At 42.9% G+C, this 26,554-nt stretch overlaps 2 protein-coding genes across 3 annotated transcripts; both read right to left on the bottom strand.

The window, feature by feature from the left end:
* Positions 1-1,151: 1,151 nt before the first annotated feature.
* On the bottom strand, positions 1,152-18,887 carry LOC106602491 (uncharacterized). Of its 2 annotated transcripts, XM_045717525.1 has the most exons (8): positions 18,358-18,886; positions 17,137-17,267; positions 16,773-16,952; positions 6,346-6,510; positions 5,852-5,963; positions 5,509-5,636; positions 2,910-3,925; positions 1,152-2,242 (listed from the first exon to the last, which is right to left on the bottom strand). In XM_045717525.1, the coding sequence occupies exons 1-8, from the start codon at positions 18,632-18,634 to the stop codon at positions 2,227-2,229; spliced, it is 2,025 nt and encodes a 674-aa protein (XP_045573481.1). In that variant the 5' UTR covers positions 18,635-18,886; the 3' UTR covers positions 1,152-2,226. The 2 variants fall into 2 exon arrangements, with proteins under 2 accessions (XP_045573481.1, XP_045573482.1); XM_045717526.1 differs by lacking the exons at positions 1,152-2,242; positions 2,910-3,925 and having other exon boundaries at positions 4,191-5,636; positions 18,358-18,887.
* Positions 18,888-22,804: 3,917 nt separating this feature from the next.
* LOC106602495 (gastrula zinc finger protein 5-1-like) lies at positions 22,805-25,378 on the bottom strand. Its single transcript, XM_014195165.2, has 3 exons — positions 24,882-25,378; positions 24,382-24,512; positions 22,805-24,181 (listed from the first exon to the last, which is right to left on the bottom strand). Exons 1-3 carry the CDS (start codon positions 25,150-25,152, stop codon positions 22,991-22,993), a joined length of 1,593 nt encoding a protein of 530 aa, XP_014050640.2. The 5' UTR covers positions 25,153-25,378; the 3' UTR covers positions 22,805-22,990.
* Between the last annotated feature and the right edge of the window lie 1,176 nt (positions 25,379-26,554).

The raw sequence follows: 26,554 nt of genomic DNA on the forward strand, positions 1-26,554 counted from the left end.
TGTCTTCCCTGTAACGCACAGCATTGAGATTGCCTGCAATGACAACAAGCTCAGTCCGATGATGCTGTGACACACCGCCCCAGACCATGAAGGACCCTCCACCTCCAAATCGATCCCGCTCCAGAGTACAGGCCTCGGTGTAATGCTCATTCCTTCGACGATAAACGCGAATCCGACCATCATCCCCGGTGAGACAAAACCGAGACTCGTCAGAGAAGAGCACTTTTTGCTAGTCCTGTCTGGTCCACCGACAGTGGGTTTGTGCCCATAGGCGACGTTGTTGCCAGTGATGTCTGGTGAGGACCTGCCTTACAACAGGTCTACAAGTCCTCAGTCCAGCCTCTCTCAGCCTATTGCGGACAGCACTGATGGAGGGATTGTGCGTTCCTGGTGTAACTTGGGCAGTTGTTGTTGCCATCCTGTACCTGTCCCGCAGGTGTGATGTTTGGATGTACCAATCCTGTGCAGGTGTTGTTACACGTGGTCTGCCACTGCGAGGACGATCAGCTGTCCGTCCTGTCTCCCTGAAGCGCTGTCTTAGGCGTCTCACAGTACAGACATTGCAATTTATTGCCCTGGCCACATCTGCAGTCCTCATGCCTCCTTGCAGCATGCCTAAGGCACGTTCACACAGATGAGCAGGGACACTGGGCATCTTTCTTTTGGTGTTTTTCCAGAGTCAGTAGAAAGGCCTCTTTAGTGTCCCAAGTTTCATAACTGTGACCTTAATCGCCTACCTTTTGTAAGCTGTTAGTGTCTTAACGACCGTTCCACAGGTGCATGTTCATTAATTGTTTATGGTTCATTGAACAAGCATTGGAAACAGTGTTTAAACCCTTTACAATGATCTGTGAAGTTATTTGTACGTTTCTTTTTTTGCTGAGTTTATAATATGTCAGCTAAAGAATAGTTTCCAGATATCCCCTGTGTACATCTCAAGCTACACTGCTACCATTTCTCCCCGTTGTGGACACTCCTATGTCAGGTAAGGTTACTCTGGAAAGAGAAGATCTTGTAAGTGCCACTCCTTAGTGTGTATGGTCTGGTGCTCCTTCAAATTGTTTGCCCTAGCAAAGCGCTTCCTACACGTGGGGCAGGCGCACCGCTTGATGCTCGGCCTTCCACGTTGATAAACTGCATTTATTTTCTCATTAAAAGTCTCTTGGGAATTTTTTTTTATTTGATTGGAAGTAATGAAACAGGCATTTGTAAACATCATATAACCTATACAGTACAAACACAAAATGCAACATACTTTTTGTTACAGCCTGAATTTAAAATAGTTACATTCAGATTTTGTCACCAGCATACACACAATAACCCATAATGTCAAAGTGGAATTATGTTTTTCGACATGTTTACAAATTAATAAGAAATGAAAATCAAATGTCTTGAGTCTGTATTCAACCCATTTGCTATGGCAATCCTAAATAAGTTCAGGAGTGAAAATGTGCTTAATAAGCTGCATGGACACACTCTGTGCGCAATAATAGTGTTTAACATGATTTTTGAATGACTACCTCATCTCTGTACCCCAAAAATATCTAATTATCTGTAAGCACCCTCAGTCGAGCAGTGAATTTCAAACACATATTCAACCACAAAGACCAGGGAGGTTTTCCAATGACTCGCAAAGAAGGGCACCTATTGGTAGATGGGGGCAGGAAAAAAAGCAGACATTAAATACCCCTTTGAACATGAAGTTAATTATTACACTTTGGCTGGTGTATCAATACACCCAGTCACTACAAAGATACAGACATCTTTTCTGACTCAGTTGCCGGAGAGGAAGGAAACCGCTCATGGAGTTTAATGGCTCTGATAAGATGAATCAACAACATTATAGTTACTCCACAATACTAACCTAATTGACAGAGTGAAAAGAAGGAAGCCTGTATGGAATAAAAACATTTCAAAACATGCATCCTGTTTGCAATAAGGTACCAAAGTAAAACTACAAAAAATGTGGTGAGGAAATTAACTTTTTGTCCTGAATACAAAGCGTTATATTTGGGGCAAATCCAACAACACATCACTGAGTACCACTCTTTATATTTTCAAGCATGGTGGTGGCTGCATCATGTTATGAGTATTCTTGTCGTCAGCAAGGACTAAGGAGTATTTTAGGATAAACAGAAACGGAATAGAGCTACGCACAGGCAAAATCTTAGAGGAAAACCTGGTTCAGTCTGCTTTCCATCAGACACTGGGAGACAACTTCACCTTTCAGCAGGACAATAACCTAAAACACAAGGCAAAAATTATAATGGAGTTGCTTACCAAGACGAAATTGAATGTTCCTGAGTGGCCTAGATACAGTTTGACTTAAATAGGCTTGAAAATGTCTGTCTAGCAATGATCACCAACCAACTTGACAGAGCTTGAAGAATTTGTAAAATAATGTGCAAATATTGTACAATCCAGGTGTGTCATGCTCTTAGAGACATACTCAGAAAGACTCACAGCTGTAATCACTGCCAAAGGTGATTCTAACATGTATTGAGTCAGGGGTGTGAATACTTAAGTAAATTTGATAGTTATATATTTAATTTTCAATACATTTGCAAACATTTATAAAAACATGTTCACTTTGTCTTTATGGGGTATTGTCTGTAGATTGAGATGTAAAAAAATATTTAATACATTTCGAATTCAGGCTGTAGTCAACAAAATGTGGAATAAGTCAAGGGATATGAATACTTTATGAAGGCACTGTATGTGCCTTATACCGTGTATATCAAATGTCTGGATGCAATATTCAACACTTAAATCTGTTACTCAGGGTTTGATCTAAACATCAGAAGCTATCGAGAAGATTTGTAATTTTCTATGTTATAGAGTGGGATGGTTTATCTGCTGGTGTATGCTGAGATAGCTCCTCTCTGAGAACCTCTTCTCGCAATGCGTACAGGCGAACAAACCGCTTTTCTCCCGTGTGGACCTTCAGGTGCACATTCAGCTGGTACTGGCGGGAGAACCTCTTCTCACACTGGGGACAGCTGTAGGGTTTCTCCCCTGTGTGGACCCTCTGGTGCCTCCTCAGGTCACCAGCCTGGGCGAAGCGCATGTGACACTGGGTACAGCTGAAGGGTTTCACCCCTGTGTGGACCCTCTGGTGCTTCTTCACATAGTTCACCTCAGCAAAGCGCTTCCCACACGTGGGGCAGGCATACGGCTTGTCTGCGTCCGTCCTCATGCTCGGCCTCCCACGTTGAGACACAATGACACCAGAGGAGGTAGAAGCAGGAGCCACCACCATCAGGTGGTTAGTCTTTGAGCTCCCTCCTTGACCTCTTGCAAATATTTGGGTGTTGTTGGGATTGTGTGCTGTGTTATAGTCTAGGTACCTCTTGTGGAGAACACCCATCCTGACCCGGTCTGTATTGGTGGGGTAACCATGAGGTAACCGAGGAAGGCTAGACCAAGGTCCAGGCCTTCTATGAACCCATTCACCAGGCATTAGACAAGCCCCTGATGGAGAAGACCGACTTGCTGATAGACTACCACCAGGGGGGGCTCCTGTCACTCTCTGTGAAGGCTGAACCTCACGGTGACCTGCTCTGTTCATCATGGATGCTGTGCTGTTTGTATCATAGGAACAGGAGGGTCTATCTCTATCAGCCCCGCACTGAGACTGTGAAGAGAAGGGTCTGGGCTGCAGACTGGATCCCTGACTGGAGCCTCCGTCTCTCTGATGACCACCGGGACTGAGGTTGTTCAGTCCACCTGTCCACTGGTTGTGTTCTGCGTGATGGTCGAGTCTTTGTCCCTCGTGGTTCCGTCCTGAATCTGAGTCAGGAAGGAAGAGTGACGGCTCTTGATCCACTGTCCTGATCCGGGGCCAGGGTTTGTGACCAGCCGCTTCAGAGGTCCAGTCTCTCCCACCATTAACACCGGATATCAGCAGGTCCTCATGGACTGCAGCCTGTAAACACAAATTAAACAGAAGATAATATAAAGGTTTATATAAGAAACTCTTTGCTGAACACATAGAAACATTACATTATAAAATGTTAACCACAGTCAAACATATCTCCAACACTGTGATTAAAATACTTAATACGGACCCATTGGAGTTTATTATAAAAAACTAATGTCCATATCTGTTGATTCAATAATGAAGTATAATGAGTTTTGTCCCACTGAGATAGGGGAAACTCAGTCCCTGCAATGATACAAAAATAACCAAATCAGTCAGCACAGTTTTTATTTAATTTCAACAAAATGGTCATACAGTCACATAACATGAAGTACAGTACTTTTATTGCACAAAACGATACATGTGACAAGTATAATTATTTTTTCTCGCTATGGTAACACTTGACCTTCTCTGTAAATCTGGGACCCTCGCTTTGATAGAATGTATTTTAGAATACTTTGGAAAAGGTTCAACATTACGTTACACGGATCTTATCTATTTTGTCAAGTAAATTAAGGCACTATCATTATCTCACTATAAAACACCAATATCAACCTACAGGGACATAGTTGTCACTCTTCATCAGTGAAGCATTTTTACAGACACAATCACACCAACCATCACCATATCATCTATTCTGCCTCATCACACTCATTCCCTCCTCAGTTCACCTCATTCAGTTCCCTGCTACATCCCAAACCAACAGAGTGAACTACAAACACACTAACTAGTAATTTATGACATGTTACAATACTCTATACATGGGCTGTGTGTATTTTCTGTTGGTGTATCCTGAGGTTGCTCCTCTCTGAGAACCTCTTCCCGCAGTGCGTACAGGCGAATGGCCTCTCTCCCGTGTGGACCTTCAGGTGCCTCTTCAGCTGGTGCTGGTGGGAGAACCTCCTCTCACACTGGGGGCAGCTGTATGGTTTCTCCCCTGTGTGGACCATATGGTGCCTCTTCAGGTTGAACGAGTGTGAGAAACTGGCCCGGCACAGATGGCAGCTGAACGATTTCTCCCCTGTGTGCATCCTCTGGTGGATCTCCACCTCTACTGGGAAACTGAAGGACTTCTCACAGAACGAACAAGGAAAGCACTTCTCTTTGGCGCTGTCACCTTTACTGATTCCGTCTCTACTACTGTCATTTGTCAATGGGCTTGTGTAGCCATTTAGTGTTGAGGCACTGGCATTGTCTGAGGTCTGGTTTAACATAAGGAGAGTGTGAGGAGGATGAAGGCCAGGGAGTGTCTGTGTTGTCGCAGGGTCCATGTTCCAGTTGATAGATCCTATAGAAGGCAGGCTGAAGGCAGCACCTGTTAGGGGGTTAACCTGAGGCGCCATCAGTCTCTCTGAATCACAACTATAGGAGCAGGACGGAGCATCACTAGCCGAGTCTGTTCTCTCCCTCCACATACGGTCACCTCCCTGTCCCTGCAGACCAAATCTACGCCTTGGCCTGGTCTCAGACAGTTTGCTGTCATGGAGACTAAGATCGGATGCTGTTTTGTGTTTGACTGTCTGTTTCTGGTTGTGGTTAACAGTATTGTACCGCAGCTCAGAGTTGAGGACGCTGTCCCATCCACTGACCTCCACTATGTCGCCTATGGTCCTGGCCTGCTCAGTGATGTCGTCCCCAGGGCCTTTGGCTGCACCTGTCTGGGTCTGGGATTCCAAGTTGGCCACCCAGTCTCCTCTGTTAGCCTCCAGCCAACCACCTGCAGGAAGAGGTTAGAAAATAGACTTTACAAACATGGCAGAGAAAACTGTAGTTTCAAGTTTATACATTATGATGTGTGTTTTTGGATGGAAACACAGGTTGAATTGATTTAATTTTATGAATGATGAAAATTCAGACAAAAATTCCCAGGTGCATCACTATTCCCATTGAAGATCTATTACTGTATGCAGGCTATATGTATTTCTTCCTTACCTTGCTCTCTCATCTTTAGTCCACTCAGCAGATCAATGCTCTCTGGTCCGTCCTCTATTTTCTCCTCTTTGACCAGCAGCAGATCAGGCTTCCATTCCACCATGTCTACTGACTGTAAGAGATACAGAGTGAGAGGATGTTGGATCCAGAAATCTGATATGAGCACCCTGCTATGAAGCATCTTTTGATTTGGCAATGAGGGACTGCTATGAGTACTATTCAACTGTATTAGTTGATTTGATTAGTTGACACTCTTTAATGGTTTGATCATTCAAAGGCATGGTCCCACACTTAAGACAAATGTAATCAAGACCTGGGCCCGTATCTTCAAAGAGTCTCAGAGTAGGATTGCAGATCTAGGATCTTTCCAAATAATTATATTCATTATGATCTAAAAGGCAAAACTGATCCTAGATCAGCACTCCTACTCTGAAAGGCTTTGTGGATACAGACCCTGACCTAATACCATTCAGACAGTAGTTTAGTGGGCTCACCTCAATGAGACTGTGTGTGGTCCTGTGCTGCTCAGCTGGTACCTCTGTGGGTTCAGGAGGAGGTGTAGTCTGGTTGTCCTCCATGACCATGTTCCCCTCAGGGTTCCACAGACCCTCCTCAGACCCCTCCCCCTTTACCAGCATCACCTCTGGACCTTCCTCCTCCTGGAAGAAACAGGTGATACAGATTACACCGACATACACTCCATCAGGTACATACACACGGGTAATAAATACACTTTCAACATGTAAGGGACCATACTTGTGAACATTGATTATTTCCGTATCAGCCTAATAAAAATCATAAAGAGCAACTGCCAATAAAAAGCAACTAATTCCACTGAAAATGGCCTATATGGCATTTATAAATCAGAAACATGTACTATAGTGTCAAAATTGACTACAAAGTGAAAATAGGACAATCATTCTTGTCCAAGTCAGTCTTGTCAGAAACGGAGTTTGGAACCCAGTGCTTCACAACGAGTAAATGAAGTTTGGTTTTGGATTACAATTATGTCAACAAATCATCCCCAATTTTGCCAAGCTCCACGTGCAAATCGCCCCATCCGCTTCGCTTTTCAGAATGGAGCTATTATTTTCATTGCCGTTTATGACTGAAAAGCCCTATATGGATTGACTATGGCTCCACACAGTTATACGGTTTACGTGCCCTGCCGAAGGACCCTAGTATGCGGAAAGGTGGTTGGAGTTCGCCAGTCCCCTCTGCACCACCAGTATAGTAACGCTAGCTTGGTGTGCAACGTTCGGTGGTGGTGAGTATAACCAGATATACTGTAATATGAATTCTGGCATAATTTTGCTAACGCCGTTATTGGTTAGCTATCTTTTGATAAAGCGAAGTAGGCTAATTAGCGTTTTAGCATAGCTAGCAAGATAACTATCTCATTACAATTTAGTTAGGTGGTAGCTCATACTGCTGGTTATATAACGTTATCATTTGACAAATCGGATTTGCAAGTTAGTTTGTAGCTCATAAGTGTATTCTGTACGTTATTTAAGGGCAAAACTAACTTGCAGTAGTTAACTCATGTCTGAGTCTAATACGATGAACTAGGAGCAACAACCCGCAATGGCGTCCCTGGCTTGAATCCAATATTTGTATTTATTTATTTTACCTTTATTTAACCAGGTAGGCAAGTTGAGAACAAGTTCTCATTTACAATTGCGACCTGGCCAAGATAAAGCAAAGCAGTTCGACACATACAACAACACAGAGTTACACATGGAGTAAAACAAACATACAGTCAATAATACCGTAGAAAAATAAGTCTATATACAATGTGAGCAAATGAGGTGAGATAAGGGAGGTAAAGGCAAAAAAAGGCCATGGTGGCAAAGTAAATACAATATAGCAAGTAAAACACTGGAATGGTAGATTATAGTGGAAGAAAGTGCAAAATAGAAATAATGGGGTGCAAAGGAGCAAAATAAAAAATAAATAAATGCAGTAGGGGAAGCGGTAGTTGTTTGGGCTAAATTATAGATGGGCTATGTACAGGTGCAGTGATCTGCTCCGACAGCTGGTGCTTAAAGCTACTGAGGGAGATAAGTGTTTCCAGTTTGAGAGATTTTTGTAGTTCGTTCCAGTCATTGGCAGCAGAGAACTGGAAGGAGAGACAGCCAAAGGAGGACTTGGCTTTGGGGGTGACCAGAGAGATATACCCGCTGGAGCGCGTGCTACAGGTGGGTGCTGCTATGGTTACCAGTGAGCTGAGATAAGGGGGGACTTTACCTAGCAGGGTCTTGAAGATGACCTGGAGCCAGTGGGTTTGGCGACGATTATGAAGCGAGGGCCAGCCAACGAGAGCGTACAGGTCGCATGGTGGGTAGTATATGGGGCTTTGGTGACAAAACGGATGGCACTGTGAAACTACAGTCAGTCTACATCTATACAGCATATCATTAGGGTTTCCACAGCCACAATCGATTCTATCGTAAAAAAAGGTTCTTAATTGAAGGTTACGTTTAAAATCACATCTTAATAAGTAGAAATCGGCATGGTTTATGACTTTGTGGCAACTAGTGACGACCTAGAATAAGCTTGACCCTAGTTACTGCCCTGATGACAGACGGCTTCATCGACAACGGTAATGTGTGTTATGAAAAGTTGTATAAAAAAAACACACGGTTTGTTAAACTAGTAGGTGGATTACAGTCAAGTAGTACAGTCGTTTTGGTTGTGAAGTGCATTATCAAAAAGCTTTGTACTTTCTTTGAAACAAAATGCAATTTACCACTTGGCTTTCTATTGTATAACGCTGTCACATGCCCTCCCAGTCAACACCACCTCATAAGATGAGCAAGTCCATTGTTTGAGGATCGCTTGCAGCAGTTGTTAGAGAGATGTTCAGTTTGCTGCCAAACATGCAACATAGAGACCCTCAACATCACGCAGACATGCCCTCGCTGTGAGCATTCCTATAAATTGAACAGGGAGGACGCTTGAATCAGGTTGGTGACATTTGACCTGGTCAAAGGTCTAAACAGATGAGTTTTGTACCAATTCACCTTCATAGCCAAGCCTGGTGGAACCAGCCTGATCGCTGCGTTACCATTCTATTGCAGCAAGCAGTTTGGTTCCACCATGCAAGTCATAACCACCATTGATAATGTAATCAGTGCTTTGTGTGTGTGTGTGTGACCGACCAAACACAAACAGGGTCCATTCCCATCAACGCCATACAACACTCCTTCCGTGGCCTCCAACTGCTCTTAAATGCTAGTAAAACGAAATGCATGCTCTTCAATCGATCGCTACCCGCCCGCCCGACTAAGCATCACTACTCTGGACGGTTCTGACTTAAAATATGTGGACAACTATAAATACCTAGGTGTCTGGCTAGACTGTAAACTCAGCATCTCTAATCCAAAGTTAAATCTAGAATCGGCTTCCTATTTCGCAACAAAGCCTCTTTCACTCATGCTGCCAAACATACCCTCGTAAAACTGACTATCCTACCGATCCTTGAATTCGGCGATGTCATTTACAAAATAGCCTCCAACACTCTACTCAGCAAATTGGATGCAGTCTATCACAGTGCCATCCGTTTTGTCACCAAAGCCCCATATACTACCCACCACTGCGACCTGTATGCTCTCATTGGCTGGTCCTTGCTACATATTCGTCGCCTAACCCACTGGCTCCAGGTCCTTTGCTAGGTAAAGCTCCACCTTATCTCAGCTTACTGGTCACCATAGCAACACCCACCTGTATCACGTGCTCCAGCAGGTACAGCTGAAGTCGGAAGTTTACATACACCTTAGCCAAATACATTTAAACTCAGTTTCACAATTCCTGACATTTAATCCTAGTGAAAATTCCCTGTCTTAGGTCAGTTAGGATCACCACTTTATATTAAGAATGTAAATGTCAGAATAATAGTAGAGAGAATGATTTGTTTGAGTTTATTTTATTTTTACATGAACAGTGCACTTTAATCAACGTTTCAGTAAAAGTGCCAGTTTTAGCCAGCCGGCTAATTTTCACCCGCAGTCCCTGGGCAGGTTATTAAAAACAATTACAATAAAGACAATCATTTCCTTAAGGGAACTATATATTTCAGCTTTTATTTCTTTCATCACATTCCCAGTGGGTTAGAAGTTTACATACTCAATTAGTATTTGGTAGCATTGCATTTAAATTGTTTAACTTGGGTCAAACGTTTCGGGTAGCCTTCCACAAGCTTCCCACAATAAATTGGGTGAATTTTGGCCCATTCCTCCTGACAGAGCTGGTGTAACTGAGTCAGGTTTGTAGGCCTCCTTGCTCGCACACACTTTTTCAGTTCTGCCCACAAATGTTCTATGGGATTGAGGTCAGGGCTTTGTGATGGCCACTCCAATACCTTGACATGGTTGTCCTTAAGCCATTTTGCCACAACTTTGGAACTATGCTTGGTGTCATTGTCCATTTGGAAGATCCATTTGCGACCAAGCTTTAACTTCCTGACTGATGTCTTGAGATGTTGCTTCAATATATCCACATAATTTTCCTTCCTCTTGATGCCATCTATTTTGTGAAGTGCACCAGTCCCTCCTGCATCCCAGCACCCCCGCAACATGATGCTGCCACCCGTGCTTCACGGTTGGGATGGTGTTCTTCGGTTTGCAAGCCTCCCCCTTTTTCCTCCAAACATAACGATGGTCAAACAGTTCTATTTTTGTTTCATCAGACCAGAGGACATTTCTCCAAAAAGTACAATCTTTGTCCCCATGTGCAGTTGCAAACCTTTTTTATGGCGGTTTTGGAGCAGTGGCTTTTTCCTTTCTGAGTGGCCTTTCAGGTTATGTCAATATAGGACTAGTTTTACTGTGGATATAGATACTTTTGTACCTGTTTCCTCTAGCATCTTCACAAGGTTCTTTGCTATTGTTCTGGGATTGATTTGCACTTTTCGCACCAAAGTAAGTTCATCTCTAGGAGACAGAACGCGTCTCCTTCCTGAGCAGTATGACGACTGCGTAGTCCCATGGTGTTTATACTTGCATACTATTGTTTGTACAGATGAATGTGGTACCTTCAGGCGTTTGGAAATTACTCCCAAGGATGAACCAGACTTGTGGAGATCTACAATTCTTTTGAGGTCTTGGCTGATTTCTTTTGATTTTCCCACGATGTCAAGCAAAGAGGCACTGAGTTTGAAGGTGGGCCTTGAAATACATCCGCAGGAACACTTCCAATTGACTCAAATGATGTCAATTAGCCTATCAGAAGCTTCTAAAGCCATGACATAATTTTCTGGAATTTTCCAAAGACACTTTTAGTCTATGTAAACTTCTGACCCACTGGAATTGTGATACAGTGAATAAGTGAAATAACCTGTCTGTATAAAATTGTTGGAAAAATTACTCGTGTCATGCACAAAGTAGATGTCCTAACCGACTTGCCAAAACTATAGTTTGTTAACAAGAAATTTGTGGAGTGGTTGAAAAACGAGTTTTAATGACTCCAACCTAAGTGTATGTAAACTTCTGACTTCAACTGTATATTTCACTGGTCATCCCCAAAGCCAACACATCCTTTGGCCGCCTTTCCTTCCAGTTCTCTAAAGCCAATGACTGGAACAAATGTCAAAAAAAAAAAAAAATCACTGAAGTTGGAGACTTGTATCCCCCTCACTAACTTAAGCGTCAGCTGTCAGAGCAGCTTACCGATCGCTGCAGCTGTACACAGCCCATCTGTATTTTTCCAACAAATTTTCCAACAATTTTATACAGACAGGTTATTTCACTTTGATACCATCAATCACCGCATTCTTTTGGAGAGATTGGAAATCCAAATTGGTCTACACGGACAAGTTCTGGCCTGGTTTAGATCTTATCTGTCGGAAAGATCTCAGTTTGTCTCGTGTGAATGGTTCGTCCTCTGACAAATCAACTGTACATTTTGGTGTTCCTCAAGGTTCCGTTTTAGGACCACTATTGTTTTCACTATATATTTTACCTCTTGGTGACGTCATTCGAAAACAATGTTAAATTTCACTGCTATGCGGATGACACAGCTGTACATTTCAATGAAACATGGTGAAGCCCCAAAATTGCCCTCGCTAGAAGCCTGTGTTTCAGACATAAGGAAGTGGATGGCTGCAAACGTTCTACTTTTAAACTCGGACAAAACACAGATGCTTGTTCAAGGTCCCAAGAAACAAAGAGATCTTCTGTTGAATCTGACAATTAATCTTGATGGTTGTACAGTCGTCTCAAATAAAACTGAAGGACCTCGGCGTTACTCTGGACCCTGATCTCTCTTTTGAAGAAAATATCAAGACTGTTTCAAGGACAGCTTTTTTCCAGCTACGTAACATTGCAAAAATCAGAAACTTTCTGTCCAAAAATGATGCAGAAAAATGAATCCATGCTTTTGTTACTTCTAGGTTGGACTACTGCAATGCTCTACTTTCCAGCTACCCGGAAAAAGCCAAAAAATGTGATCATATTACTCCAGTGCTAGCCACCCTACACTGGCTTCCTGTTAAGGCAAGGGCTGATTTCAAGGTTTTACTGCTAACCTACAAAGCATTACATGGGCTTGCTCCTACCTATCTTTCCCAATTTGGTCCTGCCGTACATCAGAAGACGCAGGCCTCCTAATTGTCCCTAGAATTTCTAAGCAAACAGCTGGAGGCAGGGCTTTCTCCTATAGAGCTCCATTTTTATGGAATGGTCTGCCTACCCATGTGAGAGACGCAGACTTGGTCTCAACCTTTAAGTCTTTACTGAAGACTCATCTCTTCAGTAGGTCCTATGATTGAGTGTAGTCTGGCCCAGGAGTGTGAAGGTGAACGGAAAGGCTCTGGAGCAACGGACCGCCCTTGCTGTCTCTGCCTGGCCGGTTCCCCTCTCTCCACTGGGATTCTCTGCCTCTAACCCTATTACAGGGGCTGAGTCACTGGCTTATTGGCGTTCTTCCATGCCGTCCCTAGGAGGGGTGCGTCACTTGAGTGGGTTGAGTCACTGTCATGGTCTTCCAGTCTGGGTTGGCGCCCCCCCTTGGGTTGTGCCGTGGCGGATATCTTTGGGCTATACTCGGCCTTGTCTCAGGATGGTAAGTTGGTGGTTGAAGTTATCCCTCTAGTGGTGTGGGGGCTGTGCTTTGGGGTTATATCCTGCCTGTTTGGCCCTGTCCGGGGGTATCATCGGATGGGGCCACAGTGTCTCCTGACCCCTCCTGTCTCAGCCTCCAGTATTTATGCTGCAGTAGTTTGTGTCGGGGGGCTAGGGTCAGTCTGTTATATCTGGAGTATTTCTCCTGTCTTATCCGGTGTCCTGTGTGAATTTAAGTATTCTCTCTCTCGACCTGAGCCCTAGGATCATGCCTCAGGACTACCTGGCATGATGACTCCTTGCTGTCCCCAGTCCACCTGGCCATGCTGCTGCTCCAGTTTCAACTGTTCTGCCTGCGGCTATGGAACCCTGACCTGTTCACCGGACGTGCTACCTGTCCCAGACCTGCTGTTTTCAACTCTCTAGAGACAGCAGGAGCGGTAGAGATACTCTCAATGATCGGCTATAAAAAGCCAACTGACATTTATACTTCAGGTGCTGACTTGTTGCACCCTCGACAACTACTGTGACTATTATTATTTGACCATGCTGGTCATTTATGAACATTTGAACAGCTTGGCCATGTTCTGTTATAATCTCCACCCAGCACAGCCAGAAGAGGACTGGTCACCCCTCATAGCCTGGTTCCGCTCTAGGTTTCTTCCTAGGTTTGGGCTTTTCTAGGGAGTTTTTCCTAGCCACCGTGCTTCTACACCTGCATTGCTTGCTGTTTGGGGTTTTAGGCTGGGTTTCTGTACAGCACTTTGAGATATCAGCTGATGTAAGAAGGGCTATATAAATACATTTGATTTCATCTGTAAATAGCCCATCCAACTACCTACCTACCTCATCCCCATATTTGTTTTTGTTTTTCTGCTCTTTTGCACAACAGTATTTCTACTTACACATCCTCATCTGCACATATCACTCCAGTGTAAATTGATAAATTGTAATTACTTCGCCACTGTTGGCCTATTTATTGCCTTACCTCTTTACTTCATTTGCACACACTGTATACAGATTTTTATATTGTGTTATTGACTGTACCTTTGTTTATCCCATGTGTAACTGTTGTCGCACTGCTTTGCTTTATCTTGGCCAGGTTGCAGTTGAAAATGAGAACTTGTTCTCAACTGGCCTACCTGGTTAAATAAAGGTGAAATAAAAAATTCCAGGTTTTTTTAAAACTGTGTAGTCCCCCCCAAAAAAGTGCTAAACAAATCAAAACAGATGTTATATTTGAGATTCTTCAAAGTAGCCACCTTTTGCACACTCTTGGCATTCTCTCAACCAGCTTCATGAGGTAGTCACCTGGAATGCCTTTCAATTAACAGGTGTGCCTTGTTCAAAGTTAATTTGTGGAATTTCAATCCTTCTTAATGCATTTGAGAATATCAGTTGTGTTGTGACACGGTAGGGGTGGTATACAGAAGATAGCGCTTTTTGGTAAAAGACCTTAGAATGTTTCTTCATATGCAGTCGCAAAAACCATCAAGCGCTATGATGAAACTGGCTCCCATGAGGACCGCCATAGGAAAGGAAGACCCATAGTTACCTCTACTGCAGAGGATAAGTTCATTAGAGTTAACTGCACCTCAAAGAAATGCTTCACAGAGTTAAAGTAACAGAAACATCTCAACATCAACTGTCCAGAGGAGACTGTGTGAATCAGGCCTTCATGGTCGAATTGCTGCAAAGAAACCACTACTAAAAGACACCAATAAGAAGAAGAGACTTGCTTGGGCCAAGAAACGTGAGCAATGGACATTAGACCAGTGGAAATCTGTCCTTTGGTCTGATGAGTCCAAATTTGCGATATTTGGTTCCAACCGCCGTATCTTTGTGAGATGCGGAGTTGGTGAATGGATGATCTCAGCATGTGTAGTTCCCACCGTGAAGCATGGAGGAGGAGATTTGATGGTGTGGGGGTACTTTGCTGGTGAAACTGTCTGATTTATTTAGAATTCAAGGCACACTTGACCAGCATGGCTACCACAGCATTCTGCAGCGATACGCTATCCCATCTGGTTTGCGCTTAGTCCCACTATCATTTGTTTTTTCAACAGGACAATGACCCAACACACCTACAGGCTGTGTAAAGGCTATTTGACCAAGGAGGAGAGTGATGGAGTGCTGCATCAGATGACCTGGCCTCCACAATCACCCAACCTCAACCCAATTGAGATGGTTTGGGATGAGTTGGATTGCAGAGTGAAGGAAAAGCAGCCAACAAGTGCTCAGCATATGTGGGAACTCCTTCCAGACTGTTGGAAAAGCATTCCTCATGAAACTGGTTGAGAGATTGCCAAGAGTGTGCAAAGCTGTCAAGGCAAAGAGTGGCTATTTTGATTTGTTTTACACTTTCTTTGGTTACTACATGATTCCATATGTGTTATTGTATGGTTTTGATGTCTTCACTAGTATTCTGCAATATAGAACATAATAAAAAACCCTTGAATGAGTAGATGTTTCCAAACTTTTGACTGGTACTGTATACTAAAGAGTCTCAAGTCTTAAACACAAAATGGGTCTTTTCATTCTATTGAACATAAAAAAACGTTTTAAATACACCATTAAAAATGAAACAGGCATTTGTTATCATATAGCCTACTCATTACAAAAACTATGTAACAACAGACTTTTTAGGCTTATATGTGACATACTGTATCATGCAAAATTCTAACCAGGAATATTCAACACTGAAATCTGTTAATCTCATTATTCCAAATGCATCTGTGGACCTTTTCTGCTGACAACAATGAAAATGAATCTTTGTCTTTTTAATGCAGGGTTTGATCTAAACGTAATAAGCTATAAAGTAGAATGGTTTCCATTTTATTGAGTGGAATGGTTTTTCTGCTGGTGTATCCTGAGGTAGGTCCTCTCTGAGAACCTCTTCCCGGAATGCATACAGGCAAACGGCCTTTCTCTTGTGTGGACCTTCATGTGCCTCTTCTGCCTGCCAGTCTGGGTGAAGCGCATGTGACACTGGGGGCAGCTGTAGGATTTCTCCCCTGTGTGGACTCTCTGGTGCCTCTTCAGGTCACCAATCTTGGTGAAGCGCATGTGGCACTGGGGGCAGCTGTAGGGTTTCACCCCTGTGTGGAACCTCTGGTGGATCTCCAACTTCTGGGAGCAGCTGAAGCCTTTGTTACAGAACATGCAGAGGAACCATTTCTCTTTACTATTACCTGATGTTGCCCCCCCACCCCCCCGGAGGCTGGGCTCTAGCCCTGTCGTTTGAGTTCAATACCTGATCGAAAAGGATGCGGACGTTTGAAACGGAAGGCCCCATCGAGGTAGACACTGGCTCACGATGCCTGAACGAGTATAAAGGGGAGTGGGTTGCGACAATTGGATTTGTCTCTAAGCTTCCCCTGTAATCTAAGAAATCGCTGCCCTGCGAGTGTCCGTCTCCTAGGTGACTATCTGGATTCCATGTGGGAGGAACGTCGCTTTCACAATCACCTCATCTACGACCAGACCCTCTGCTTTTTTTATCTAGGCACCCTTCAGAGTATACACTACTACTGTACTGGTTCCAGTCCCCTCTGGACAGATCAGTCTGTCTCTCTAAACCCAAGGGCATGTTGCCAGGGTCCATCTCTGTAGTGTAAGAACAAGACGGATCATCACCATCAGTGTCTAACACGTCACTATCACCATAGGAATTAACCATCCTCTGGCTCTGATGAAATACAGGTAAATACTCTGAGCCAGGAGCAGGAGGACAGCCCAGTCTCCCCAGCTCCAGTCTCTCTGGGTCTGACCTGTCGTCAGATTCTGTGTGTAAAAGCCTGTGTGTTACAGTTAATGTCTTGGTGTCTGTCTGACTTGAGGATGGCGTTCGGCGTTCCACTGACCTCCGTGATACTGCATTGGGTCCTGAGCTGCGCTGGGGCGTTGGTGGGGTCCTCCGTGGCTACAAGGGGCGCTCCATCTGCCCCAGTCTGGATGTCTCTGCTGTGCCGTTGGTCCTCCTCTCCTTCAGACCTCTCCTGTTTGACCCCAGGACCTGCAGGCTCTGCATCTGCATCTGCAGACTGACAAGACGTTATTACCGGTACATTAGTTGAGTTGTCGTAAGGTCTCACAAGCTCCCCTAAGGCAGATAAATAAGGATGTACATGTAAGCAAGTGAATAGCTGAGGGGAGCCTTTCTGAAATAAACTGGCCACATATCATTTACAAAAGGAACTGTAATTCAATGTTAAATGTTACACTAACCTCTATCACAATAACATGCTGGGTTGAGGTTCTACTCCCCTCATCAACAGTGATTGGTTGGTCATCTCTCCATGTATTGTGTCCCGCTGGTTTCACAGAGATCCTGTGGCCTCCAGTGAGATGTCCTTCACCTGCGAGAGTGATTGGGGGAAAAGAGGTGGTTAGGTTAACTACTGTCAATGCTCAACACTATATTGTACATTATTGACACTGTCTAGAATTGGCCAGGAAGTAGGGTAACACTTCTCATAACTTCTTGAGATACTATTTATTGATTGATGTATTATGTTCCATGCATCACATTGTTTTTATTTAGCAAATAATAAGAAATGCAGTAAATCAAGAATCTGGTAGAATATGATAGTGTCTTTGTGCTAGATAGCTAAGTAATTAGGGGAATTAATGCATACTATCCAAAAAATGACCAAGATCCAATTTTGGATAAAACACCTGAACATATGTGCAGGGGAGCTACAGACTAACACCGGATAATGTGATTTAACAAAAACATTTTGCAATCTATTGTACTAGTAGTTACAGGTGTAGCTATACAAAACGTAGCTTGATATTTTTAAACTAACTAGGTATTGGCAGATACCATCTTCATCCTCAATTCGTGGAAACAGGAGTCTCATAAAATGTTTGTCCAGTTGCAGGGGGTCCGTTTGAATTTAGAAAAGGCTCCGTTTATTAAAATAATTTTTGGGGTCCATAAACTAATCCAACAATGTTCAATCCTGTCTTTTTCAAATCTTCTCACTGGTAGAGCTCGTTTTGAATGATCCAGCGGAGTTTGGGACCTTTCCATTGGTCCTTAAATGAATCTCCACTTACCAGGGGCACTGGCCAAGCAAAATTTACTCCACCATTGATTGAGACAGACAGTTTGGGGTGGACTCACCTATCATGATGACAGACACCTGTCTCGGTTACTTAATGGACCAAAAATTTGATTTGAATTTGGAAAATGTTCAGTTTTTAAAATAAAACTGACCCCCTGCAACGGAACACAGACATTTCATTAGACTCCTTTTCCACAAATCGAGGACGAAGATAGAGTCGCCAATACCAGGTGAGGTTAGTTAATGGTCCAAAAAGGTTTGGTTAAATCACATTCATTATCTGGTGTTACAATCTGTAGCAAGTGCAGAGGGGAACTAGGCACTGTGCTATATACTATGGGCGACAGGCAGCGCACCTTCGTCCTCCTTCAAAATGTACCTCTTGAAATTCCTCTATATCTGTCGAGGATCTTGACACTACTGGGACGACTGGCGAGGACGCGCTCTCGCATTGTCCTCTCTGCGCGCTCCCGTGCCACCTTCAGTTCCAGTAGTTTCCTCCGCAATGACCTGTTTTCTTTCTGGCTTTGAGTTATTTCCAAACGAAACACAGCATAGTCGTCGTCTACGAGTTTACAGATCTCTGCCACGGCTGCATTTGCTAGCACCTCCATGATGGAGGCTATTTGAGTGTGAAAAACCATACAGTTAGCCATTGTTAGCAGCTAGCTAGCGTTATCGAGACAACATCTATCAACCACGCCCTGTCGCCAACGCGAATTAAAGATGACCTGGGATCAGTATGTGATACGGTGCAGTTAAATATGTCATTTTAAGTTCCAGGGTGTTAACAATCGTCTAAATCACAACAATAAAAACGTTAAAGTGGACGTTATTTTGACCACTGTGAAGCAGACAAGATTAACTAGCTAAATACTTCCAGGTCACAGATTTTTGGAATCCTTCAGAATAACAGTCTCTTCCTGTTACTTTGTAAATTAATAATTAGTGCGAAAATGACGGAAATTGCAGAAATGTTTATTTTATACTAGTTATCATACAACCAATAATTAAAAGTATTACTAAAATATATTTTGATTGTATTTTTTTTATGTTTTCAATCCTAAATGGTCAATGTTTTTTGTGTGTGTACTCCTATAATTTATTGCACCTTACATCATTTTCTGTATGCATTTAAAGGGGGATCATTTTGGCACTTTAGTTTCAAATCCACAGGAGTTTACCCCCAGAGGAATTTGCTGCTCATTTTGAGGCCAATCAGCTTAAATCCAATATTTTTTTTTCATATTGGACATACATATTACACAATTTTTGGTCCTGCTTTAAATGATCAGTTTATAAAGGCTTCTTAAAGCCTTCATAAGCACTACATGTTAAAAAGGCAGCTGTAACCATATGTCATTTTTTATAAAGGGTTAAAAAATGTGGCATAACTGTGTGACAATCAATGTCAAATCTGCACAACCCACTATGTCAAATATGATATAAACATGTGCTTTATGAAGGGTGACATGTTGTGCTGAAGGATGGCATACGCTCTAATGTGATGTCATGTTACACCTAATCTCGTTCCCAGACACTTCTGCCCTAATGTGTGGAAGGTCTGGTGGACCAACGCATCAAACTTGGCCTTCATTAGTTAGGGTTAGGTTTAAAATCACATTTTAAGAAAATCTATTCTGGAAATGGGCAGGGTTTAGCCATAATTATGACTGACTGTTTAGTGATGATGACAAACTTTATACTCAGTAAGGTCACTCCTATAGAATTCTATGGTCACTCCCACTAAGGCGAACTTTGAATGGTTGATATAGTATGTGCAATAGCCTGGGGACAACGTTACACCAAGAAACACTTACCTTGACAACCCCCCCCCCCAACATAAAGACATTTTAAGTGTCTTTCTTCTGGAACCAAGTTACATGTTCCTCAATACAGAAATTCGCACACAACAAAAATGAGCCATACCGCGCGGTGCTGGGCCCAGTCAGGTCTTTCACACATTCACCCACTCCCCCACTGAAAGATCCGTCACAAAATGTTGGCAACATTGTAACAGGTTGTAATCAAGCCCTGGTCTCCAGCATGGGATCAGAAGAGGAATACCTGGTGCAGTAGTCTCAGGTTGGACTACTCCAAATCTTCTTGGTTCTGACACACACACAAACTTTGCAGGTCCATCAACCCATTTTAAATTCCTCTCACACCAAACAATAACCTGTGGCTCATGAGATAACCTTCATAAAATCAGCAGAATGTAAACCTACTTATTGACACTTATGTAGTGTCCTGTAATACTTAGTTTTAAGTGAGATACATTCAGTCATTCATAACACATCCATAAAGACTATATCGCATGCTGTGTACTTAATTTAAAGTCAGACCCTTTTGGTAATTTATAACACATACATAAAGGCTTAATGATGTAAACACATGTATTAACACTTAGGGAATTATCACTAACAGCTAAAACAAATAAACATTAAAGACATGTTTAAACTTAAGTTTCAAACAGTCTAGTAATGCAATTACATTGAACAGGGATGTGAAGTGTAGCTTGTCAGTGAGCTGGCAGACAAATGGTTCTTGCCTCTCTTCCTGCTGGAGGGACTGCTTGTTGGTTCCAACCATAAAAGTAACAAAGAAAGTGAGCAGATTTGTTAGGAAATGTCTTTGTCACATATCCTGAATAAGGGAATTTCTGTTCTCCACCAGAAACTCTAAATGGGAAGATGGGAAACTCCATTCAATTTGTATTGTTATATTACTCTTTCATTTACAAATCTCATGATGTGGCTGTATCTAGGGGATTTGTGTTTAGCTGAGTCTTCTAGCTGGCTAAATGTCGTTTAGGTAGCAATTGCTGTGAAGTCACAAATTATTTGAAATAACGATTTAGGTAGTAGCTACAGTATTTAATCTAACTCACCACTTTACTACAAACTCAAATTTATTGTAATTAACTTTGTTTTTCGCTGTCCAGTGGCAGCCCAAATGGGCATTTGATATGCGAACTCATCACATCATTAGTGTCTTGTCAGCAACACTAAAAAAGTAGTGTGTGTCATCCTGAAGCATAGCATTTTGGGGGAAGTTGAGGTCCGGTCCAATATTGACTATGCACCCAAGAGGGAAAGAGGTTGGGCCATCCTAGAAATATTTTAGTGAAATATAATATGTACAATTTAGCAGATGCTTTCATCCAAAGCGACTTAGTCATGCATATGAATACATTTTTACATATGGATGGTCCCGGGAATCGAACCCAATATCCTGCCATTACAATGCACTAGCAAGATACATGACAGGGTTATAAATGCTTTGTGAAGCCTCAATATAATATGATTTAAGGCCTTTATTAAGCACACGTTAGTGGGTTATGTCACATTTATGAACCCTTTATGAACCCATGACATAGGGTAATAGATTTGTAGCACATTTGTTATGTTTATGAAGCCTTTATAAGCTGAAAGTCATTTAAAGCGGGAACCAATTTTCTGTATGTGGTGTCAGTATTTTCTTTTTTATTTAACCTTTTGTTTTTACAGGGAAGACATATTGAGACCTAGGTCTCTTTTTCAAATGCGCCCTGTATAATACAACATAAATATACACACACACGTGGATGTGTGTGAGATATATATATACAGTACCAGTCAAAAGTTTGGACACACCTACTCATTCCAGGGTTTTTCTTTATTTTTACTACTTTCTACATTGTAGAATAATAGTGAAGACATCAAAACTATGAAATACCACATATGGAATCATGTAAAAGTGTTAAACAAATCAAAATATATTTTGTGTTTGAGATTCTTCAGAGTAGCCACCTCCTTTGACAGCTTTGCACACTCTTGGCATTCTCTCAACCAGCTTCATGATGTAGTCACCTGGAATGCTTTTCAATGAACAGGTGTGCTTGTTAAAAGTTCGTTTGTAAAATGTCTTTCCTTAATGTGTTTGAGCCAATCAGTTGTGTTGTGACATGGTAGGGGTGGTATACAAAAGATAGCCCTATTTGGTAAAAGACCAAGTCCATATTATGGTAAGAATAAGCAAAGAGAAACGACAGTCCATCATTACTTTAAAACACGAAGGTCAGTCAATCCGGAAAATTTCAAGAACTTTGAACGTTTTCTTCAAAACTCAGAGTTACCTCTGTTGCAGAGGATAAGTTCATTAGTTACCAGCCTCAGAAATTGCAGCCCAAATAAATGCTTCAGAGTTCAAGTAACAGACACATTTCAACATCAACTGTTCAGAGGAGACTGAGTGAATCAGGCCTTCATGGTCAATTTGTTGCAAAGAAACCACTACTAAAGGACACCAATAAGAAGACTTGCTTGGGCCAAGAAACACGAGCAATGGACATTAGACTGGTGGAAATCTGTCCTTTGGTCTGATGAGTCCAAATTTGAGATTTTTGGTTCCAACCGCCGTCTTTGTGAGACGCAGAGTCGGTGAATGGATGATCTCCGCATGTGTAGTTCCCACTGTGAAGCATGGAGGTGGTGGTGTGATGGTGCTTTGCTGGTGACACTGTCAGTGATTTATTTAGAATTCAAAGCACCCTTAACCAGCATGGCTACCACAGCATTCTGCTACGATACTCCATCCCATCTGGTTTGCGCTTAGTGGGACTATCATTTATTTTTCAACAGGACAATGACCCAACACACCTCCAGGCTGTGTAAGGGATATTTGACCAAGGAGGAGAGTGATGGAGTGCTGCATCAGATGACCTGGCCTCCACAATCACCTGACCTCTACCCAATTGAGATGGTTTGGGATGAGTTGGACCGCAGAGTGAAGGAAAAGCAGCCCACAAGAGCTCAGCATATGTGGGAAGTCCTTCAAGACTATTGGAAAAGCATTCTAGGTGAAGCTGGTTGAAAGAATGCCAAGAGTGTGCAAAGCTGTCATCAAGGCAAAGGGCAGCTACTGCCACTTTTGGGTTACTATATGATTCCGTGTGTGTGTCTAAATATCACACAATGTCTGGATGCAATATTCTACCCAGCAATATTCAACACGGAAATCTATATATGCCTTCAGGAGAATGGCCTCTCTCCCGTGTGGATCTTCAGGTGGATCTTCAGCTGGTGCTGGCGGGAGAACCTCTTCTCACACAGCTGGCAGCAGAATGGTTTCTCCCCTGTGTGGACCCTCTGGTGCCTCTTCAGGTCACCAGCCTGGGCAAAGCACATTTGACACTGGGTACAGCTGAAGGGTTTCACCCCTGTGTGGACCCTCTGGTGCCTCTTCAGGTGGCCAGCCTGTGCAAAGCGCATGTGACACTGGGTACAGCTAAAGGGTTTTACCCCTGTGTGGATCCTCTGGTGGATCTCTACCTTTTGGGTGCAGCTGAAACCTTTGTTACAGAACATGCAGAGGAACCGTTTCTCTTTACTATTGCCTGATGTGGCTCCCCCTCCCTGAGTCTGGACTCTAGCCCTGTCGTTTGAGTTCAATACCTGATTGAAAAGGATGCGGCCTTGTAAATCGGAAGGTGCCATCGACGTGGACACTGGGTCGCGATCCCTGAGTGTGTGTAAAGGGGAGTGGGTCGGGACATTAAGATTTGTCTCTAAACTGTAATCTAAGAAATCGCTGCCCTGTGAGAGTCCATCTCTTAGGTGAACAGCTGCATTCCATGTGGGAGGAAAGTCGCCCTCCACTTTCACAGTCACTTCATCTATGACCAGACCTTCCCCATTCTTATCTAGGCACCCTTCAGAGTGTACACTACTACTGTACCGGTTCCAGTCCCCTCTAGATGGATCAGCCTGTCTCTCTAAACCCAAGGATATGTTACCAGGGTCCATCTCTGTAGCGTAAGAACAAGATAGATAATTGCCAGTTTCTAACGTGTCGCCTGAGTCCTGATGGGAATTAACCAGGCTTCGATTACCGTGAAGTAAATACTCTGAGCCGGGGGCAGGAGGACAGCCCAGTCTACCCAGTCCCAGTCTCTCTGGGTCTGACCTGTCGTCAGATCCTGTGTGTAAAAGCCTTTGTGTTACAGTTAAAATCTTGGTGTCTGTCTCTGACTTGAGGACGGTGTTCAGCGTTCCACTGACCTCCGAGATGCTGCGTCGGGAGCTGGGCTGTGCTGGGGTGGTGGCGGGGTCCTCCATGGCTACAGCTGCACCAGACTGAATTTCTCTGCTGTGCCGGGGGTCCTCCTCTCCTTCGGTCCTCTCCTGCTTGACCCCAGGGCCTGCAGCCTTTGCATCTGCAGACTGACACAAGAAGAGAGGAAGTTATTACCTGCACATGAGTTGAATTGGATAACAATGTCGTAAGGAAGTCTCACAAGTTCAACTATGGCAGAATAATATGTATGTACACGTAAGCAAGTGAATAGCTGAGGGGAGCCTTTCTGAAATAAATTGGCCACATTTGATGTACTGTAATTTTGATGTAATACTATTACACAAACCTCTATCATGATAACATGCTGGGTTGAGGTTCCACTCCCCTCATCAACAGTGATTGGTTGGTCATCGTTCCATGTATTGTGTCCCGCTGGCTTCACAAAGCTCCTGTGTCCTCCAATGAGATGTCCTTCACCTGAGAAAGTGATTGGGGGAAAAGAGGTGGTTAGGTACTGTCAAGTCTCAATGCTATATTGTACACACTATTGACCGTTTTGATACTGTCTAGAATTGGCAAGGATGTAAGGTAACACTTTGCATAACTTATTGACATACTATGTATTGATCGATTTATATTGCATGCATCATATTTTCAATGAGTAAATAATAGGAAATGCAGTAAATCAATAATATGTTTAGAATATGACTGTCTTTGCAAGATGGCTAAGTAATTAGGGGAATTATTGCATACGATCCAAAAACTGACCAAGACCCATTTCTGGTTAACGCCTCTAAAGTCACACATGCGCAGAGGGGAGTAGTCTCGGCCTAATGATAAATGTACCTCTTGCCATTCCTCTGTATCGGTCAAGGATCTTGACACTTCTGGGACGACTGGCGACGACGCGCTGTTGCATTGTCCTCTCTGCGCGCTCCCGTGCCACCTTCAGTTCCAGTTGCTGTAGTTTCTTCCTTAATGCCCTGTTTTCTTTGCGGCTTTGAGTTATTTCCAAACGAAATACTGCATAGTCGTCGTCTACAAGTTTACATATATCTGCCACGGCTGCACTCGCTAGTACCTCCATGATGGAGGCTATTTGAGTGTGAAAAACCATAACGTTACAGTTAGCTAACGTTAGCAGCTAGCTATCGTTACCTAGATAAGTCCTGTCTTCAACGCGAACGCAGTTAAATGAGTCATATTTTGATTTCCAGTGTGTTAATAAACGTCTAAATAACGACGAAAAACACTAACGTGGAAACTGTCCTTTGTCACGGTTCATGTCCGTTTACTTCTTATTCTTTGGTGTCATGGCGTTCACACATTTTGTTTGTGCATCCCGCCACCTACTGTGCGGTAGGGTGTGGTCGATCACTTAACATTTTGTGATACAAAAAATAAAAAGGAAAACATTGCACCACCAACTAACCCTAGACCTATATTTATTTTAATTTTTTTAATCTAAATCCCATTCCACTACTTTGACCCTAACTGATCCTACACCAGGCCAACAGCCTGGGAGGACAGGAGGGATTCTTATTCAACACACCTAACTCTTCTGCTGTAAAACACAGTACACCCAAGTATTTCAATGCAGCTTCCACCACAGCATCTATTTTTTTATGTTCCAATTCTGTGGTACAGTTGATAACCGTGGCAACGAATGCTAAGAAGACAACCTTACTGAAGCACAAATTCATATCACTCTGTATTGACCTAGGCCTACTACTCACCCTTGACCCATCATCCTCTACTCTCTTCACTGCTTCAACATATAACACCTTCTGTTCTACTTTGACCCTGGCAACCTCAACCAGTCTTTCTTGCACCAGGCACTTCTGATTCCCAGCAACATGGGCACCCCCACAATTGACCGTTTCTTTTCCCACCAATACTACATATTCGTTTGGCCCATGCCTTCCTGCCCACTTAACATCTCGGTATCTCCATTCTACACACCGCTGCGACCATAAGCTTAGCATCTGACAGAGTGCTGTTGAGGCGACTGTAACAGTCATTGCAAAACAGCGTTTGAATCAATTATTTAGTGATATGAATATATTTAGTATAGTTTAATCTAAAAAGTTAAACTTCTTTAATGTTTCAATATTTTATTTTTAAGAATTCCACCGAATTTCATTTGGAAATTCACAGCTCTGGTGGACATTCCTGCAGTCAGCATGTCAATTGCACGCTCCCTCAACATGAGACATCTATTGCATTGTGTTGTGTGACAAAACACATTTTATTGTCCCTAGCACAATGTGCACTTGTGTAATGATCATGCTTTTTAATCAGCTTCTTGATCTGCCACACCTGTCAGGTGGCTGGATTACCTTGGCAAACGAGTTGTTAACAAATTTGTGCACAAAATCTTTTTGTGCGTCAGCTCATGAAACATCACTTTACATGTTGTGTTTATGTTTTTGTTCAGTATGCAGTACCAGTCAAAAGTTTGGACACACCTACTCATTCAATGTTCTACATTGTATAATAATAGTGAAGACATCAAACCT

Source organism: Salmo salar, chromosome ssa04, assembly GCF_905237065.1.
Source record: "Salmo salar chromosome ssa04, Ssal_v3.1, whole genome shotgun sequence".
NCBI lineage: Eukaryota > Metazoa > Chordata > Actinopteri > Salmoniformes > Salmonidae > Salmo > Salmo salar.

Coding starts and splice junctions, on each gene's coding strand:
- LOC106602491 (XM_045717525.1), bottom strand. CDS start 18,634: ATGGCTAACTGTATGGTTTTTCACACTCAAATAGCCTCCATCATGGAG. Junction 5,964..6,345: donor CCACACACAGTCTCATTGAG/GTGAGCCCACTA, acceptor TATCTCTTACAG/TCAGTAGACATGGTGGAATG. Junction 5,637..5,851: donor ACTAAAGATGAGAGAGCAAG/GTAAGGAAGAAA, acceptor CTCTTCCTGCAG/GTGGTTGGCTGGAGGCTAAC.
- LOC106602495 (XM_014195165.2), bottom strand. CDS start 25,152: ATGGTTTTTCACACTCAAATAGCCTCCATCATGGAGGTACTAGCGAGT. Junction 24,513..24,881: donor ATACAGAGGAATGGCAAGAG/GTACATTTATCA, acceptor TCACTTTCTCAG/GTGAAGGACATCTCATTGGA. Junction 24,182..24,381: donor AGCATGTTATCATGATAGAG/GTTTGTGTAATA, acceptor TTCTTGTGTCAG/TCTGCAGATGCAAAGGCTGC.